The following is a 20,650-nucleotide window of genomic DNA, read 5'->3' on the forward strand; positions in this document are numbered from 1 at the left end:
GAAGGGCACAGGGCTCTGCATGGGCGGGTGGCAGGGATCTTGGGCCAGCCCCATGTGCAGGGATAGACGGGGGCCTCGAGCTGGCCTTGTGTGTGGGGGGAGGGGGGGGCTCGGTCTGGTCCTGCTTGCAGGGGGCTGAAGGGGGGGCCTCAGGCCAGCCCAAGGAGAGCAACAGCGAGGCTTTGGGGGGGTGGGGGGGAAGATGGGGCCTCAGGCTGGCCCCGCGTGGGCAGGCAGCAAGGGGGTTTGGGCCAGCAGGGAGAGGGGGGGCCTTGGGCTGGCCCCACTTGGGTGACAGGGAGCAGCACTCACACCGGGAGGGGGGCACCTTGGACCAGTCACCCTGGGGGGGAGAGGGGTTCTTTGTCATCCCCCCCCCAGGGCTTCATTTGGGAGGGCTAACAGTACAGCCTGCAGCGAAGGGCTGCCTACACACAAATGTTGTACTGCTTTAACTAGACCAGTACTACCACCCTAGCACAGAGGCAGCTACCTTGGTAAAAGGTGCTTATACTGTGATAGCTTATTCCCCTAAGGAAAGGTGTTATAAAGCACCTGAACACCAGCACTGGTTACACATGAGGGTTGTGCAGATTTAGCTATTTCAGTAAGAAAAACCTACATGGTTAAATCAGGCCATAAACTGCATAAACCAGGCCTAAGGCAAGCTAAACAGCTGAGCTCAAAGCTCAACACGGAAGTGTCTCGCTTTGTGCTTGATGATTTCTAGCCAGGCTCAGTCTGGTGGGTGGAGACTTGGACAAGTTTCAAGCTCACTTCTGGGGAGAAGCTCTCGCACTCTCTCCCACGCACTTTTGGGGACATCAGCCAACATGGGCTACTGTCCAGCCCTGTGATCAGTTCCTCTTTTCACAAACAAATCTCCAACTGTAAAGGGGAAAGCTTCCTCTCTCAGAACTGGTGCTTCCGTGAGTGAGCGAGCAGGCAGCTTCTTCCCCGCTGCAGCCTGAGTCAGGTAAGCCTTCCCTGTAGCACTACTTGAGAGTTGGCTCAAAACTCAGTACCTTGACGTCTTAATTAAATGTAGTTTGGCGGGAAAGGGGCTGGGCATGGTGGATGGGGATGAATATGACGTTCTTTGTGGATATTTAGTTCTGGGTCACTCAGTGCTAGTGACTCTCCCTAAGGCATAGCAGGGATCAGAAGAATGAAGCCTTGCACTGCAACGGCCATGTTCCCTGAGGTCTATTGTCTTCCTTCAGCTCCCAGATTCTGAACCTTTCCTCTCTCGGGGAGGCCTGTTGTTCAGGCAGGAATCTGTTTCTAGGGGCCAATGGCCCCCTCTGCAAGAAGCCTGTGGCAGTGGGCTAAGAGGAAGATTTGCCTGCCAGTTTGTATTCACTGTCTGCCTCCCCACTCTCTCTGCAGATTAAATCCCATGGGTGGATCTCTGGGTAATGCAGCCCCCGATGGTGTTATCTTTGCCAGCTAATCGCTCTGTGCCGGGCCCATGATGAGGTTGGAGAATGTCCCCAACCCTAGCATTGCCCCACACAAATACAGGGCCACCCATCCTGTCCCCTTGGAACAGCTCTGTATTAAACTGCAGGATCAGAATCTACATTGATCCCCACCCCCTTAACTTCCAACACTGATGTTGAGGATCTGGGTTTCTGTCACTCAGGATGGGGAAATTCCAGATCTAAGACCCTGATTTGCAAATTTGTTGACCTCTAGAAAACTAGGCCCCCAGGGTTCATGGTTTCTCTATATTCCCTTTTCACATGCAGGAAAACAATCAGACCCATAAGAAAAGATATATAAGCAAGCAGGCAGGCTAGCCCTATGGGCTACAAAACTACTGCAGTCAGTCACTGACAACCCTCCTCCTGCGCATAGTGTGGACTGGGGGAGGGTCCCATTGTGGTACAGAACCAGCATAATCACTCTACACCACGCTATGATGGTAGCGAAATGGGACTGAGAGCCACTCTGTGGCTGCCAAAACAACCCCTTAGGCCCATAAGCAGTGGATTGTAACATAGGGCAGCCCACGAGGGATTGCTCTAACTTCAGTGGGGGCCGGGATAAAGGTAATTTTTATCCTCTCAGTGGGGTTGGTTCTGATCAGGAACGTAACAACTTAGAAATACATCCAGCTCTTACACTTTGCTGCCTCCTTGAGGAGCTTTTTAGCCAGGACGTTCAAAAATAACTTTCGTTTCCTCAAAAACTCTCACTGCATTTTCAGGTCCCATTTTGTGTACTTCAGGGTGTGGGCTGTGACCACTCCCTGCCAAGGAATTAACATTCCCACTTTGCTCAAAGGGAAAGGTTTCATTGAATCAGGCTCCAAACCAAGAGGCTAAGAGATCAGCTAAAAAGAAAAGAACTTTAAAAAGTATTTGTACAATCTAGAGTTGCTTTTGCAAAATAATTTAGGGGGCTATTGATTGCATAGGTAGCAGATACCCATCACACTCTCGTATCTGTTCCAGGGTCTTGCTGTTTACTTAAATGTGTGAATTTGTTCCCCATTACGTTTTAACCCCTTATCACCAATCTCTCCCACCCCCACACTAGCCTGCTGCCCCTTCTTCGCCCTACCCTTCACAGGAATTGGACCATCTTTCTCCAATCCTATGCTCACGCCTACTTAACTTGCCTTTTTGCTGCAGGCTGCTCTCTTGATCCACTCTAAGGATTCTTCTGCCTTTAAATCTGAATTCACAGCACATCCTTGAAGCAGGTAGGAGCCTGGAATTGCCACTATGGAACTGGATCTCAGCTGTGTAGAAACCCACCTCCACTGACCTGGCATGAGAGAGCAGAATTGACCTGTCAGAGTGTGGTACGGAAATGTCTGTGGCTATTATTTATACTTACAAATTTTCCTTGACATATGCTGTCACCTCTTATTCTTTAACTGTCTAGTCTATTGTCTCAGTTTGCTTGAGGGACCTTTTATAAATATTTATTTGCAGGCATTATTAAATTTCTGTTTTCTCATTCTCTTGTATAATTGTATTATTGGGCATTATTTTGCACACTTCACTTTTGGATAAGTTGTTTGTAATATAGGAATAAACTACACCAGTTTAAGGCACCTTTATGCCAAACTAAGTGTGTCAACAGTAAGGAGGGGACAGGATTGTACCACTTTAAAGTATAATGCTATAAAGCAGTACAACTTATGTAGACAAGGCTCTAGAATGTGGTTTCGCTGATTTACATGATATAAGCAGCAAAGAGTCGTGTGGCACCTTATAGACTAACAGATGTATTGGAGCATAAGCTTTTGTGAGCAAATACCCACTTCGTCGGATGCATGCAGTGGAAATCCGACGAAGTGGGTATTTGCTCACGAAAGCTTATGCTCCAATACGTCTGTTAGTCTATAAGGTGCCACACGACTCTTTGCCGCTGTTACAGATCCAGACTAACACGGCTACCCCTCTGATACATGATACAACCAGAGTCCCACTGACTTACAAACTTTGCCAACTGACTACAGGAGCAGGACAAGTAATTATTTTTGCTCACTAAGCAAAGCAGCATTAAGCAGGCTCTTAAGAGCCCTCTCTTAATTTGGCACTACGTAAGGTACTGTCCAGAGAAGTGCATTACTGGGGAGAAGACAGAATAAACAGACCTTTGTAAAGGTGAAGAGGTGGAATTCAGACCACACTGTAACAAGTTTAATGCAGTAGTTAAAATTTTAATTATAATTCTGCCAGCCTTGTGTTGGCTGTTCTGTGGCCTATCTGAAATCTAGTTATCAGAATAGTTTCAGTCCAGCGTTCAAGAAGAGAAATACATACCCAAGACTCAATGGCCAAAAGCCTAAGCTATCTGTTCACCCCTGCAGCTGATCCCTCCAGCACCAAGCTTGGACAGCTACTGCCCCTACTTAGGATGACCAGATGTCCCGATATTTGGGGCTTTTTCTTATATAGGCTCCTATTAAACCCCAATCTCTATCCCAATTTTTCACACTTGCCCTGCTGTATCTGTTCCAGCTTTTACCAGCTTCCCAAGAAAAAAGTAGAATGGAGCGGGGCAGAGGAGGGAATGGCTACTGGCCCTGGTTTATGAGTAAGAGATTCTCATATTGTGGTTTGTACATTATTAAGTTTATTTTTCCACCCCTTTCATACTGGGGTCTGAAAGACAGAGCTAGATGGCAAACCCAGGTTTAAATTCAGTAAATAACAAACACATAAATGGATCCCTCACATCCCCCCAAAAGTGAGTGAACATAGAAACAAATAGTTAAGCTCTTTGTTATGGCTTTCCCCCCCTTTAGATCAGTTTCTGCACAAGAGGATAAACAACTACTTCTACAAGAAAATGGGTATGTCTCTCTTTTAAGATGTTTGTACTTCTTGGGTAATGGAATTTGCTTTAACAATACTTCCCTTTTGAATATATAACATTTTACTTATCTAACGTGTGGGGCAAACTAGTGAATCTTTTCAGCAGCCCTGGGAGAATGGTAAGGAGGTGGTATCCTCACTGAGAAAGGAACAGACACAGTAGTAATCAGTGATTTCCCCAAGAACATAGAGGAAATCAGTGGCACAACTGTAACTAGACCTCAGCACTTGATCCGTAGCTTTTGCCTTCCTCCGAGTCTGCAGCATGGGGTGCGGTTCACCTGCTGGGATCATCGGGGCACATCTCATCTGATCAAGCCCCTGCCCTGCAGACTTGGGTACCGAGGGCACCTTGGCCTCTCCTGTTTACAACATTGTGTGCCCCAGGCATTCTTTTGAGGACTGAAATGCTTTCGTCTTGCTAACATCTCTGAATAACAGAGGGGTACGTAGGTCAGCATTTTTCAAAGTTTGGGTTGCGACCCAGTACTGTAAGGCACTGTAAGCATATAAGGCACTGGGTCGCTCTGGTCAGAACCGCCGACCAGGCCATTAAAAGTCCCATCGGTAGTGCTGCCCAGGTAAGGCAGCCCTAGTGCCTACCTGTTCCAACACCGCACTGTGCCCCAGAAGTGGCCAGCAGCAGGTCCGTGACCATGGGGCTCGGTGCGCTGCCCCTGCCCCAAGCACCAGCTCTGCAGTCCCATTGGCTGGCTGAGGGGGCGGTGCCTGCGGGCAAGAGCTGTGCAGACCTGATTGCGTGCCTCTGCCTAGGAGCCGGACCTGCTGCTTCAGGTGCAGCGCGGTCGGCAGGGCTAGGACAGGTGGGAAACTTGCCTCTGCACCCCAGCTGCACTGCTGACCGGGAGGCGCTGGAAGTAAGTCCGTGTCCCAACCCTGTGCCCCAATCTCCTGCCCCAGCCCTGAGCCCCCCCAACCTGGAACCCCTCCCTGCACCCCAAGCCCCTCATCCTTGGCCCCACCCCAGGGCCTGCACCCCCAGCCCACAGCCCTGATCCGCTGCTGCACCCCAACCCCCTGCCCCAGCCCAGAGCCCCCTCCCACACCCTGAACCCCTCATTCCCAACCCCACAGCCCTCACCCCCGCATCCCAAACCCCTCAGCCCCAGCTCCGCTGGGTCATGGGCATCAACCATTTTCTTCAACTGGGTCCCCAGAAAAAGTTTGAAAACCACTGATCTAGGTGACATTTAATGTCTTGTGATATGCAGGTCAGACCAGAAGATGTAACGGTCCCCTTCTGGCCTTAAACTCTATGATACGATGAAGCTTCACACTGTCTACTAGTCCCTGCAGCTACTCCATACAGTCTCTTCTTAGTTTTTGTCTAGACTAGCATAAAAGGTGCATTGTTAGAAAGTTTTAGCTAAACACAGTGGTCTCCAAAGTGGAGTGCGCAAGACCAGCCCTGGGGGTGCGCTGCTCTCCCCACTCTGTCTTCAGCGGCACGCCGGGGGCAGCTCGGCTCTCCCCGCTCCGTCTGCAGTGGCACGCCGGCGGCAGCTTTTTTTTTTTTTTTTGGCGCTTCCCTAGAACTGGCACTGGGGGTGCGTTTGGAGACCACTGAGCTAACATGCTTGAGAAGTCTAGTGTTGACAAGCCAGGCTGCCTTTAACAAAGTCTAAGATAGGGGAGTTAAAACCTGGGCATGGGTGGGTGAAGCCTGGCCTTCAACTCAATGCAATTAGTATATGTTGAAATCTAAATTGCCTTGTCTTCACTAGAGTTTTCAAACATGTTGTTAGCAAACATCACACATTTAACTCTGGGTCTAGACAAGGCTTTAAAGAGGACCAGAACACTAATTCAAAGTGCATTGTGTGGTGAAATTAAACAAACAAAAAAGAGTAACTCTTCCTGAGTATGCAAAGAGTCCTGTGGCACCGCACCTTATAGACTAACAGACGTATTGGAGCATAAGCTTCAGTGGGTGTACACTGCTTTTACAGATCCAGACTAACATGGCTATCCCTCTGATACTTGCCTCCCTAAGTATGTGCTACTGACACACAATTTCATTTTCAGACTACAAAACATTACCTTTGGCTGAATGGAATGAGTCTCATGTTAGATGCTGGCTCGAATCTATTGGAATTAAGAAAGAATATGTAGAAAAGCTCTGTGAAGAGGAAGTGACTGGCCCAGTGCTCAAAGAATTAGATGAACCTTTCCTCAAAAGCATGGGTATGAAAGGAGGCCAAATCCACATAATAACACGGAAAAGAAATGAACTTTTGGAACATTTGCACAAAAATGCAGGGGTAGACTCAGCCCAAGCAGATAATCCCAGCATTAAAGCTTCAGAAGTGTTGGGTTCCGATATCACTACCAATGATGATAAAAAGAGAGTAAAAAACAGGAGTTCAGCTGTGTCTATGAAGGCTAATGCACCAACTGAAGAGACAGACAGTGATTTAAAAGCCCTCAGCATCACACAGCATGAAAGTTTTCATGTAACATCTTACCAGAAGGTATCTTCAGAAACAGACAACACTGGGGCAGTAGAAAAGACTGGTAAGGAGCACACATTAAAAACAGTGTCTACTTTTTGCAGGAGAGGAAGTAGAAAAAGTCATTCCTTACATGAAAATACAGTTGAATCATTAACGCTGAGCAAATTCAGACAATTTAAAAATGAAGACATTAATTTTAAATATGTGAAAAACAGAATTCTTGCTCCGGAAACTGGAATCATAGATTTGATCATTCCTTGCCATGAATACAAATCTTTCACAACTGCTGCGAAGCTGGACAGGCAACGATTGCAAGCAAAGTTTGCCTATGAAGTCATTAGATATGCCTCAGCCTGCATGAATGTTCGAACAAATGGCACAATACACTTTGGTGTAATGGACAGTGTTGAAGACAAGGGCTGGAAACACGGACAGATAGCCGGCATACCGGTAAGAGAGAGAGACATCTACGTAGATGCATTAGATTACATTGAAAAATGTTTTGAACCATCTGAACAAGAAGCTGCAAGAAATTGCATTCACCCTCCTATTTTTACTGAAGTGATTCAGAAAGACTCTCAAGAACAATACTTTGTGGTAGAGGTTGACATTGAACCATCATCCAGTACAGTGAAGGGAAAGATCTTTCAAGTACGCTTACCTAGATTTAACGAACACAGTAATAAGGTGATTTTTGACAAAATTCCAGTTCTCTATCAAAGAGTGGGAACAAAGTCTGAGCCTGTAAAGAATGAAGAGCTAGTGGCTTTTATTCAGGGTTTACAAGAGAAGGATGTCAGAAGGGAAAAGGCTGAGTCCTCCAGTAATGAGGACCCTATGGAAATTTCCCAAAATTTAGGGCGGAAGTTATCAGTCCTATTCACTGATGGCAAGAACTATATGAATGATTCTCTATTGTACATTCTTGTCGCAAACAGCTGTGGAAAAGAAGATCTGAAATCTGTCAACTTTTTAATGCGCATGAATATTTTCTGTGTGTTTGATTTTGATGAGGATTCCAATGTGTCAGGTTTATATGCCAAGTACAAAGAGCATCATGAAACAAGGTCACATTTCTTGCAAAATTATTCCAATGAAAGCAAGATGAGCACCACTGAATTTCAAAAACATTTGGGCCTATTTGATCACACCAGCTGGATATTTTGCAATGGACGCAGTGACTTCCGTGGGGATGAAAAATCTTGTGATGAAGACACTTGGATTAGAACGAAAAAGAAGTATCTTAAGAAAGCCATTTCATTTATCTGTGATGAAATCCTTCCAAAGGGATCTTTTGTGGTACTTTTCCTACTGTCATCACCTGTGGAGAAGCCAATTGTAGACACCTTCCAGGAATTCTATACAGAAATGAATGGTATGGATTATATCATATGCATTGCAGAGTCCAAAGAAAATTATGAGAAGTGGGCTAACCTCGCTCAGGCATCTTGTAGCATTGAGACACTAGAACAGAGGAGCATTGTGGGCATGAAGCTAAGTCACGTAGATGCCACTATTCAAAACATGATGCCATCTGCAATATGTCCCAGACATTTACCAGTTTCCACAAGAGGTCTGTGTGTGCTTCCAACTCTGGAAGAAGAAAAAATGTCTTCCCTTGAAATATTGTGTGCAGATCAATGTGATGATATCAAACTGGATCTTCTGAGCACAAAAAAAATACAAGAGATAGAACAAACATTTTACCAAGGTAGAAAAGTCAGCTGGAAAAATTTCTGGCTTGCTGATAAAGGGAGCTGTGGAGAAGTCATTGAACGGGAGGCCTGTGAAGAGGTTCATAAAATCTTAGATGATATTTTGCATGGGAACAGAATCAGGTATTCTGTGGCTAAACTAAAAATATTTCATCAACCTGGAAGTGGAGGAAGCACCATTGCAAGGCAAGTACTATGGAAAAGAAGAAAGGATTTAAGATGTGCTGTGGTCAAATCTTCATATTCAATTGCAACTGTCTCCAAGCATGCAGTTAATTTTAGAGAATATGATGAAAATGACATAAAGAATTCTCTCCCAGTGATCCTCCTGATTGAGGACTATGAAGAAGATTATCTGGATGAATTAAAGAATGATTTAATGGATGCAATGGCAGCTCGAAGAAGTCATTTTTCCAAGCCTTGTTTCATCCTCTTGGGCTGTAAACGATCTAATGTCCCTGAAAAGCTTTGCAAAGCTTCTCCCCTCGATACAGTTGCCGTCACTCACAAATTGACAGACCAAGAGAAACACCTGTTTAAAACCAAAATTGAAAAACTTAAAAAGCAGAAAGACTTCAAGCCTGAATTTATTCTTACGTTTGTCCTAATGAGTGAGGAGTTTAATGAAACATATGTGAGGGAGTTTGTAGAGCACCTGCTGCAAGGCATAGACCTTTCTTCCCCCGTTACTAATTTAATGAGGTATGTTGCTTTGCTCAATTTCTATGTACACAATTCACACATTTCATTATCACACTGTGAAGCTTTTCTAGGGCTCGGGGCATATACAGAAAAGAGAGTGAGAGAGTATGATTTCAAAAATAACTTAAGTGAACAGGCAAGAGTTATTTTTATTGAATTAAGAGAAAATACCACCTGTATTTCATCTGTCCATATCATACATTACCTGGTTGCAAAAGAAATTCTGCATCAGCTCTCAAGAAGTCAGCCTCAGAGTCAAATTGCAATGAAACTTCTTCAGGAAAAAGTGCTTTTAAACCATAGATTTGGACGAGAAGAGTTCATGAAGTTCATCAGAGATTTGTTCATACGACGCGACAAGAAGAGCAGGGGAGACAATACTGACAGCCTCTTCTCTCCATTCATTGAGCATGTCTGTAAGGTTGAAGACTGTGAAAAAGCTATAGAGGTTTTAAAAACTGCATACGAATGCCTGGGAAAAGATGCCTTCTTTGCCCAGCAGCTTGCTCGATTGCATTACAATCATGAAAAATTTGAGGATGCAGAATATTGGGCAGGGGTAGCCAAATCTCATTTGCCAAATGATTCTTTTATATTGGATACAGAAGGTCAAGTGTACAGGAAATGGTTTAGTTTTACTCTGGACAAAAAGATGTATGAGGCCACTCCTGGTGGAGTCATTGAGATGATAGAAACTGCCCTTAAAGCTATGAAATGCTTCAGGGCTGCACAACAGGCTGCAAAGTCAGAGATCGACAGTATGAACAATGCCGGATATTTTGGAGAGGTTGAAGTGGGATGTCGTCTACTAAAACTCCTGTCTACACTTGAGGTATTTCCCAGAAACACACAAGGGGAACATCCAGAGCTTGTGCGTTATTTGCTAACAGACTACATTCCTGAGGAAATTAAAAAACCCTGGGGAAAGCTTCACAGTCGTTTAAAAGGCTTACGTCAGAACATTTATAATGCTCTGGACTGGATTTCAGAAGATCTAAGTTACTTCCAAACAGATAAAAACCAGGAGAAACAAGATGAGGAGGCAAAGGAGGAGAAGGAAGAACAAGTTTACAATCCCAGAAAGTGGTTGAAAAGACAGTCTGAGGTATATGCTAAGTTCTTTACCTCAGAGTATCCTATGGGAGAAGAAAAAGCCGGACCTGAAACTCAACTCCTCAGACGTATGAACATTTATAAGTATGGTGGTGGCAGTGTCACTACCATTCTTTCATTTTTGACAGATTCAAAGGAGATGAGGTCAGTTGAAAAGCTAGAAAAAATAATTAATTTTTACCCAGATGACCCACAGAAAGAGAGGCTAGAGGATATTGATCTCATCAATTACATTTTGTGTCACATTACACTAGCATGTTTATCTCCTGGATCTTCCAAACTTCTTCCTTTTGAAACTCTTAGAGAACTCAGCAACAGATTTTTTAAACAGAGAAGAACAGCATTTCCAGCAAGTGCCCATTTTTTGCTCACCTTACTGTACTGGCCTGATGATGCATTAGACAAAGAACCTAATCCAGATAAAGATGATATTCTCGTATCAGCTCTTCAGACTATGAAACGCATGCATGACATCAAAGTGAAAAATATTGCTCCAAGAAAGAAAAAAATCTACACACATTTTTTCCTGGGAAAGGGAAGTGGTCTAAGAAAGATTATGCACAAGACTAGGATTGATAAATTAATTGGTGGCTCCCTAAATGATCGACGGATGAAGTGGCAACATGGTGATGTGTGGAATGTAGGTAAAATACGTGATGTTCTAAGAAGGGTTTCAGGTTGGACAGAAAATGGAAAACTGTTTGTACAGGGTCATGTTGGGCAGATTCATATTGTACCTTTACATTATGATTCCGTGCCTCAAGGAAATGAAAATGTGACATTTTATTTAGGATTTTCATTTAATGGGCTTGTTGCTCATGATATTCAAGTCAATAAGTAAAGAAAAAAACTCTTCCACAGAGTAAGGTACTTGGGTGCATTAATTTGAGAGTACCCACTATACAGTTAGAAAACTGTGCTAGTCTTACTTGTTACATTCAGAAAACGTTCATCAAGAAATCAAAGTGCATGACACCCAGGAAAAAAAAAAGCCCAAAGAATTGTGGGGAGAAGCATAATAACCCTGCTTGAAGATCCAGAAAGTCTGGAAACTTATATTTAAGAAAACCTGTTACCATGAATCATAGTGATTGAATAATTATGGGTCCATTCACTTTTTAAGTTTGTTTTATCAGTGAAAAAAAATTCAAAAGAGTGCAACTTACTAGTATATTAATTATTGGTAAAACTGAAAAATGCAAAAGAGATAGAGAATGAGAAACCACCAAGGATCATTTGGAGCTATGAGGCCAAATGCACCACAAGACTAAGCAGGTGTTAATGTCAGTTTTATCCTTTCCTCCAAAATCCAGACAGTGGATTCCACAGTTGTTACATTGGGTAATTTAATTTTGCTTCTTGGATGCATTAAAAGAATTATAAAATAGAATATAATTTGTAATTGTGTTCTGTAGTTTGGTTTTAGTATTTTCCAAGATGAAGGAAAGAAAATAATTTTAAAGTGACTCATGCTGTACACATGAACAAAATATGTATCTTAACTATTTAGCATACTTCATTTGTTGTATAGTACCACATGTTGAATAACCAAATTCAATAGTGCATCAACTCATTTGTCCTTTTTGGGGGGACGGGTGCAAGAAAATTGGTGGGCAGGAAAAGTAAGCATTTGTTTAAAAAAAATTTGCTGTACTTTGCAAATCAATTGTTTAAAAAAAAAAAAACAGGTAAAATTGGTGAAATAGTGGCTAATCTACCTTAGCAGCTTTCTTTTTAAAATATATTAATAGTTTGAAGTAAAAATACTTTAAGCATCATTACAATTTTTCAAATTTGTCTAAGGTAATACACTAAACATGAGCCGTTCTCACACTGCTAGGTTATGTTTTGTAGAAAGGGCACTGACTGATATATCACCTTCATGTTATGTGGTTTAGGACATGACTTGTATGTTTACTGATTTCATAGTCTTATTTGAACATTAATACTTTATTTCTATTATAATTTACTAATGTTATATTATATTATAAATATCTTTACTGCACCAGTTCATTTTTAATGAGGTATTAAAAAAGCGTACTCTAATGAAGTAACAATACATTATTTTTGGAGTTTGTGTTTTGCTTCTTTTAATATTATTGTATTAACAACTACCTCACTTAAACTTCACTGGAAACTAAAATATCATTTGCATACTGTCTGACTAAACAACCTTTTACATGAATCCCAACTTGTTTATTGAGTTCTTCAACATAGAAGATAAAAGGGCAAATAGATGGAAATTTTTCTGACATACTCAACATCTGATGGCTCTACGTGCAACCACTTAGTTCTGCAGTTCATTTGAAACTATAATCAGCCACTATTTTCCTATACACAAGGATTAAGCCCTACTTCTCTGTTCAAAGTCTGGGGAAAGAGGAAAGTTAGTTTTAAATTAAAACTGAGATTGTTAGAAAGAGGGCTGTTAAAACCAGCTGACTTTTTAAACTTAATATAACATCCATGTTGCATATGAGCGACGACACAAAGCCTGAATTCATTAGAACAATTCAGGATTTAAATGTGTCTACATCACAATCAACTATAAATAATGCTAGACTCTGTTACCTTGTTTAAAGAAGATTGACGCTGAATCTGCAAGAAGTAGTGTTGTACAGAAAATGCTCCAAAGTGATGAGCTCTCTCTTGGGTTCAAGTAGACTTTATGGTTGTATTTGAAATCTTTCCCAGTTATTTTTCTGTCTGCTGCATACAAAGCTATTAGATTTCCAAAATCAAGCATATGTAGTATCAAGGGAACATTGAGAAGGGATAATTGAGAAGCTTTCTTGCTTGGATTTTCTTCCCCAATAATACTCCAAGTGGAGAAGCTGTAGGCTGTTGGAATATCTAACTTGATCACACCTGCTCTGCTTTTTTCAATCAGAAAGGGTTACTTATCTCATAGTAACTGATTCTTTGAGAGGTAGACGCATGTGGATCCCACTCATGGTATATGGGCACCTTAGCACAGTAGCGAGGAACATTTTCACTAGTAGTGTCCAGTAGGGGGTTGTGCTCATGTTCCCCCTCCCAGGGGTTTTGAGAGTGCAACGACCCCAACCACTACTCAGTTCCTTCACTGCCCAGAATCCAAGTATAACTAGAGCTTTTTCTTGCCATATGTTCCTTAATAAGCCTTGGAATTAAAGGAAAAGGAAGGTAAGCACATATCAAATAGTATAACCAGCAATCATGAAAGTGTCCGCTATGGATCCTGGACTCTTTCTTGCTCGAGAACAAAACTTCAGACGCTTTCTCTTCTGATTAAAAGTGAATGGGTCTATTTGGGGAAAAACCCATCTTCGGAAGATTTGGTCCAGTAATTAATCTTTTAATTCCCATTTGTGATATAAAGTCACTTTTTTGCTTAGTGAGTCTGTTAAATCATCATCAAGACTGATACAATTCTTGATATATTACTCCCACAGATCTATGGCTTCTTGACATAGGAGATCTGATCTTGCACTTCCCTGTTTATTTATGTAATAGGCCACTGTGGATTGAGCATGAGAATTGGAATGGAAGAATCTTTGATCAGTGGTATAAACTCTTTGCAAGCTAGATGTATCCATCTCAATTCTAGAATATGTAACTGGCACTCCCAATGAGACCACCAATCATGAGTGTGGATCTGACATATATGTACTCCCCAATCCTTCTTGGATGCATCTGATATCAGAGTTATGGATGGTATTGGAACAGCAAATGGTATTCCTGCACAAACTTTTTTTTGTTTTAACTGTCCACTTCAGAGTTAAAAACTTGACTTAGAATCACCACTCTCTGTGAAATGCTGTGAATTTTGTAATTGTATATTGACTTGATAAAAGCTTGAAAAGGTCTGAATCACAGATGGCTGAGGCTCCCACCAGAGGAAAGATACAAGCTTAAAATATTGGTTAACCTCACATTTCAGTATTTACAGCAGAAGAGGAATGGGGTGAACCAGGATACTAATTAAGCTTTTATATGTGGCTCATTCAGAGCCTTCTCAGCTACATGTGGCAAGGTTGTTTTAAACTAAGGATGGCAGGGCAAAAAATTGATTATTCAAACAGTTTCACAGGAGAAATCACCTTGTGCTGGCCAGTTGACAGCTGGACTGTAAGAATTAGTGCAGAATTTCTGGAAGCTAAGCAGTTAGGCTCAGATCTCGAAATCCGCTCAGTGTCGCAATGCCTAACTTTGGGTGCACAGAAAAATCAATGGAGTGCCAAGGTGACCTACAAAGCCTAGAGTTAGGTACCTAGGGTCCCTGAACAATGGGGGTGGGGAGAGAAACACCTAAGAACATGATCCACAAAAGCCAGCATGCTAAACTGGCAGCTGCCTACGCTGGGTAATGCTGATGAGGGGTTGTGTGCTAAGCCCCACTCCGAGTTCAGCTCCTAGGCTGGGGCTGCAGGGAGGTACCTATTTGTACTAGCGGTTCACAGCAGGGAACCTGTCTCCAGGAGTCACTTTAGATGCCTACGTTGTTTCTAGCAAGAATGAGTTAGGCACCTGCCTTGCTTCATGCAAAATGGGCACACGAGTCAAAGGTACATGATGCCATATGGCCTAGCAATTTGAGACACATCATTACTAATGTCTGAGGGCAATCAATATCTGGAAACATACTGGAACAACTTATCAAATTGTTCAAACATGAAGGATAAAGTGGAAATAGCCTACACGCACTTATCGAGAACGAGTAACACTAAATCAATCTAATGCGAGTCTTCTGCTTCCCACAACATTCTCATATGGAAACTACAGAAATATGGCTTAGATTAAATTACTATAAGATGTACAACTGGTTGAAAGACCAGATTCAAAGAATTATCAATGGTTCACAATCAAACTGGGAGGAGATATCAAGTGCTACTGGCCACTGTCGGAAGACAGGATACTGGGCTAGCTGGACCTTTGGCCTGACCCAGCATGGCCGTTCTTATGCAAGTAGGATCCATTTTAGGTTCAGTACTACTATTCATTGTTTTCATTAACAACTTGGATGATGTAGTGGAGAGTATGCTTACAAAATTAGCAGATAACATCAAGCTGGATGAGGCTGCAAGCACTCTGAAGGCCAGGACTAGAATTCAGAATTACCTTGATAAATTGAAGATTTGGTCTGAAATCAATAAAGACAGGTGAAAAGTACTAAGGAAGAGAAGTGCACAAATTCAAAATTGGCAATGACTGGCTAGACAGCAGTGCTACAGAAAAGGATCTGGAGGTTACAGTGGATCACAAACTGAATGAGTCAACAGTGTGATGCTGTAGCAAAAAAGGCAAATGTCCTTCTGGATAACAGAAGTGTCATATGTAACTGTCACGCTCTACTTGGAAATGGTGAGGCCTCTGCTGAAGTATTATGTCCAGGTCTGGTACATAAGATGTGGACAAACTGGAGAGTCCAGAGGACAGCAACAAAAATTACAAAAGGTTTAAAAGACATAACTTATGAGGAAAGGTTAAAAAACTGGACGTGTTTGGTTTTGAGAAAAGATTACTGAGGGTGGACCTGATAAGTCTTCAAATATGTAAAAGACTTACTTTTAGGTACTGCACATCAGTTGTTCGTGTTTAATTATTCTGTGCCAATTTAGTACCCATACCACTCCAGCTAAAAGGATCTTCCCAGTCCTTATTTGGTCAAATATGCCTTAACCTAAAAGCACAGCTGCATTGTTTACTCCAGTATTGTGTCTTAATAACACATGTGTAGTTACTCAAGCAGTTTTGGGAGCTTGTATTAATTTTAATTATCAGTGTTACGTTACTGAGACCTACAGAAAACAAAAGAAGCCAGAATTTTTTTAAAAAGCTACAAAAAAACACCCCAAAAAATTAGCAAGGCTGAGCACAAAAATCTGATTTGGGTTGTTTGTAGCCTCAAAGACTAATACTTGATTAACATACCCAATTTAAATGTTTTACACAGCTGAGCAGTACGCATTGTTTGGCATGTTATTGCAGCATATGTCACCTAATATCTCTGCAGATAAACTGTGTCTTTATTCATTTGCCTGATTTCATTATGCTATTTAAGCTGAAAGTCAGTTGAAAACATACTTTTTTATACTTAAAATTGTTGCGAATTCTAAATTGTTCCTTCAGAGAAAATACACAGGCAACAATTCATTTATTAAATTACTAAGTTTAATCATTAGAGAAAGTCAGAATTAAATAGATACATATTATGGAAGTATATATATCCAATTTCCCATTCCTGAAGAAATATGAGCCCCATAAGAACACACAAGGAATGCAAGTTTGATTCATTGTTCTTGGTTCCATATGGTCTTCAACACTTCTCTGTCAACTGAATGCTACGAAAATTAAACTGCAGACAGTTACCATTTCTACAGTCAACATGCATTTTACAGAGTTACCCACATACTTACCAACCTCTCAGTTTACCCCTCCCTCTTACCAATACTTTTACCATCTATTACAAGTTTTGTACATGTGCTTACAGATTGATAGGCATATTTTAATGTTCTAAACACAGTTAATTTGGTCCCATTCACTTCACTTCTTCAAAGAACATGAATTTGGGACACTTTTTAATATCAATACCTGAATGACTGTTGGTTCATAGAAGATAGATAAACTCTTAGTGTGGCCTCCAAGTAATTGCCACAGTAAAGTAAAAGATCCAATTGTATGCTAAAGGACAGCTATGACAATGGACCAAAAGCTCAACTTAAGATCACCTGTGTGGTAATGACAGGCCTAAAGATTCCCAGTATCCTTTCAGAAAAAATCCAAATTTGCTGTGTCAAAGGAAAATGCACTTAGCTCTTTATTACTGAAACAATATTCATGTTATGCTGTGGGCTATTTAATTGGCAAAAAAAAATCTCAGAAAGGTGGCATTTCCACCACAGCTCATTATATTAAAGCCATCCTGAAGCATTGTACTTTTTTGTAATATGAAGCACTAGAGCAGGGGTCGGCAACCTTTGGCACGCAGCCCATCAGGGTAATCCGCTGGCAGGCCGCGAGACAGTTTGTTTACTTTGACCGTCCTCAGGCATGACCCCCCCCGCAGCTCCCTGGGGCCGCGGTTCGCCGTTCCCAGCCAATGGGAGCTGCGGGAAGCCACGGCCAGCACATCCCTGCGGCCTGCTCCTTCCCACAGCTCCCATTGGCCGGGAACAGGGAACTGCGGCCCCAGGGAGCTGCGTGGGGGAGTGCCTGCAGATGGTCAACATAAACAAAACGTCTCGCAGCCTGCCAGCAGATTACCGACCCCCGCACTAGAGGATGGGTGTGGCAAAGCGGAGCGTTCAATACCAAATTGGGGGTACTGTGAAGTAGAAGGTTAAATAATTTCTTTTTTAGCAACCCCTGTAAGCTGACCTCACAGAACAATATTGCAGTCCAAAAGAACCACTTATTAATAAGGTGAGAGATTTGGTGCCACAAACAGCAACTGGATTCACAATTATTTAAAAAATATCAATTAAAAGGAAAGATTTGTGAACTTTACTACATATAGTCACTGATTTCAAAGTAAGGAATCTGTAGTTTTTACACATGCACATAACTCCCAGTCATGTTTAGGAGTTATAGGCCATCAGATTAATTTTAAAGCCAATATAAAAGTGACCCGCCAGGTTCCCAAAAGATAAGTCTGAACAGGCACATCACAAGTGAGAAAGTTGAAGTGCGTGTGCTGCCACTTGCAGGCAAGTGAACATTTAGTCTGAATTCCTGAGCATATAATAGGAGTCCCTGGGTGATGTGTCCTGCTAAAACTACAAAGGTTATCACAGCTCTTAAAACCAGTAAGCATGTTTTCTTCTATAACATAAAAAATTAACATGCTATTATAATTGAAAATGAATTCTTAAAACCTATGTGAGATGTTCAATTCTGAAATCAACTTGGTGGAGCTGTATATGTCAGCTTATCACATTGTTATTCAGATTGTTGCTCTAATTAGGTAAATTGAGATGACGACAGTTTCAGTTTCTATTTGACTACCTCCATCTGTTGGCTTTCCTTGATCTTTAATGTGCTGTAGTTTTGGAGTTTATTTTTGTAGAGCACCTAAAAACGGTCACAGTATATTTGTGTACACATACAAAATTTTATCTTCTGAAGTTAATTTCATTCAAAATACTCGAGACGCTCAGGACACTGCACAACCAAAAAACATCCAAACAATTAAGTCACCTGCTTCAAATTTAAGCAGATAAAGCACACTAAGCAATACTGGAGGGGTGGAAGGAGAAAGTAAAGAGGAATATGAGGGAAAGGCAAGAAATATGGGGTAAACTAAAGTCTCTGAGGAAAACATTTGTAGGAGCTCTTTGAAGTGTAGAAAGGGGCTAAAATGGATTTCAGAGTCTAACCCCATGCACAGGGCCTACTACAGCAAATATATGAGAGTGGGGGTATTAAGTCAGGTGATATTACATATTATCTGTAAACAGAAAATTTAAGTCAAGGTTAAATTACTGCTACAGTATTAGGGGCATGAACACCCAATCCCCAATATAAGCGAATATCAAAATCCTGTATCACCAATTCACTCTGGTAAAATTACCTCTCTCGGTAGTAAGTGAATTACTGAAGAAGTGACCGTTGAATCCACATCCACGTGTCCATTAAGCTTCTCAATACTGCCAAAATGACTATCAAAACTTTTAATCCCCATTTCCGTTAATCAGGTGCTTGTAAATGTATAGTACCCCTAGGTGTAGTTAGAATCACTATTTTTTTTTTAACTGTTAAATTCTACAAATTTACTCACTACTGAAGACAGCAACATATATCCTACGCAACAAAGACGTATTTACATTTAGGTGATCAAAAGACTCTCTCCTCATGTATTTAAATGGTATTTGAACACAGTATTTCAAACAGGAACATCAGGTACTTACAGATTAAACTAACCTGTACTGGCAGTGCTGTGGGATTTTTCTTCTCTACCAGTAAGTAGCAAATGCTGAAATTCTGCTGCTAGTTAACAAAAACACAAGTTGTATTAAATCAAGGAGTTTATCCATAATTTAGTTCTCATTTAAAATTTTTTTTTCAAACCTCAATTGGTACAATGTCCCTTTAAAAAAAAAAAAGGACTAAAGGCAGCTATAAAATTATGTTTAATTTGCCTTTAAATTTGATTCAAACTTTTCTGACTCATGTATCAGACAAGTGTAATATGATAAATACCTTTTGGACAAACCTGAATGTCAAGGGATTACAAGTTGTAGTTGCAAGAGTGACCCTGTTAAAGAGCACTCAGTGAAAATAGATCGGGTACACTTATTTTCTCAAATTTCACCTGCTTCACTGAGGCAATAGAGTTGAAGTTGTTTGTGAAATCAGTTTTACTGTGTCTTGGTGTGTGATTCATAAATCAGGGAACAGAGAAATGGATTCCTTTGAGTATATGTGGTCTGTTAGGTATGATGAAAATTCCCACATTCAAAACCAAAAGGTTGAAGTTGGGACTAGTTAACACAGTTTTAGTAGGAACAGCAGATGTGTAATTCAATTTAAAAAGAATTACTCTTGAAATGTGATTAAAATTTATACTGATATAGCAAAAACAAAAAGGAAACCCTGAGGCAACACATACCTGAAACTGACATACCTCATCTGACCTATCAACTCCCCTGCCACAATGTGTCTTCTCTCTACACACCCTATAAAGGAGAGGAGAGGGAAAAAATCCCATGGCCTCAAAAATCAGATTTCTTAACTTACTATTCTAGGAAGCCCGAAATGATCATCTATTACATCAAACATGATCTTATACAAGAGAATGCTACACTGTCACCAGCTGTTGGTCTTACCTTTTAATTCCTAGTCAAGACAAACCTTGAGATGAGCTCAGTGTTTTAAGATGAGTTCAGCACCATTTAAAAATGGTACTATTAAAACTAGAGTTTTCTGCTAGGGAGATAGATGGTTGGAGAAATCAAAAGAACTGGTGCACAGACTTGCAGAGAAGTGTGGAGCATCCCAGCATTCAAGATATACCATCCTACTAGATATAATTTGAGTTAAGGCTGAATAAAAAGCCTGGATCTTAACAACACTACACTGTGTCTGACGACCTGAATGAAATGTGGATGTTGTAGTGGAAATTCAACTGGTAGTTCACCTTCTCCTCCTTTACTCTCGGGCTTTACGTGGGGACCATCTGGCCAATCAAGGACTGGTTAGGACTCCTGACTGTGGATCCTTCCACGCCTCTTAAGAAAAAAGTTGGGTTGAGAAGTGAGGCGCACAAATTGTAACCACCCTGAGGAGTCTGTTGTATTTCAAGTCTGTGTTGGCCGAGGGATCAAGAAAT

General features: G+C 41.4%; 1 protein-coding gene across 3 annotated transcripts; it reads left to right on the top strand.

Moving 5' to 3' along the window:
- Window positions 1-763: 763 nt before the first annotated feature.
- On the top strand, window positions 764-12,476 carry LOC141998389 (sterile alpha motif domain-containing protein 9-like). 3 transcript variants are annotated; one of them, XM_074971155.1, is made up of 4 exons: window positions 764-976; window positions 2,640-2,812; window positions 4,268-4,315; window positions 6,384-12,476. In XM_074971155.1, exons 3-4 carry the CDS (start codon window positions 4,312-4,314, stop codon window positions 11,180-11,182), a joined length of 4,803 nt encoding a protein of 1,600 aa, XP_074827256.1. In that variant the 5' UTR covers window positions 764-976; window positions 2,640-2,812; window positions 4,268-4,311; the 3' UTR covers window positions 11,183-12,476. The 3 variants fall into 3 exon arrangements, with proteins under 3 accessions (XP_074827256.1, XP_074827259.1, XP_074827258.1); XM_074971158.1 differs by having other exon boundaries at window positions 2,640-2,710; XM_074971157.1 differs by having other exon boundaries at window positions 2,695-2,812.
- The last annotated feature ends 8,174 nt before the right edge of the window (window positions 12,477-20,650 follow it).

The sequence above is a fragment of the Natator depressus genome, chromosome 14 (genome assembly GCF_965152275.1).
Source record: "Natator depressus isolate rNatDep1 chromosome 14, rNatDep2.hap1, whole genome shotgun sequence".
NCBI lineage: Eukaryota > Metazoa > Chordata > Testudines > Cheloniidae > Natator > Natator depressus.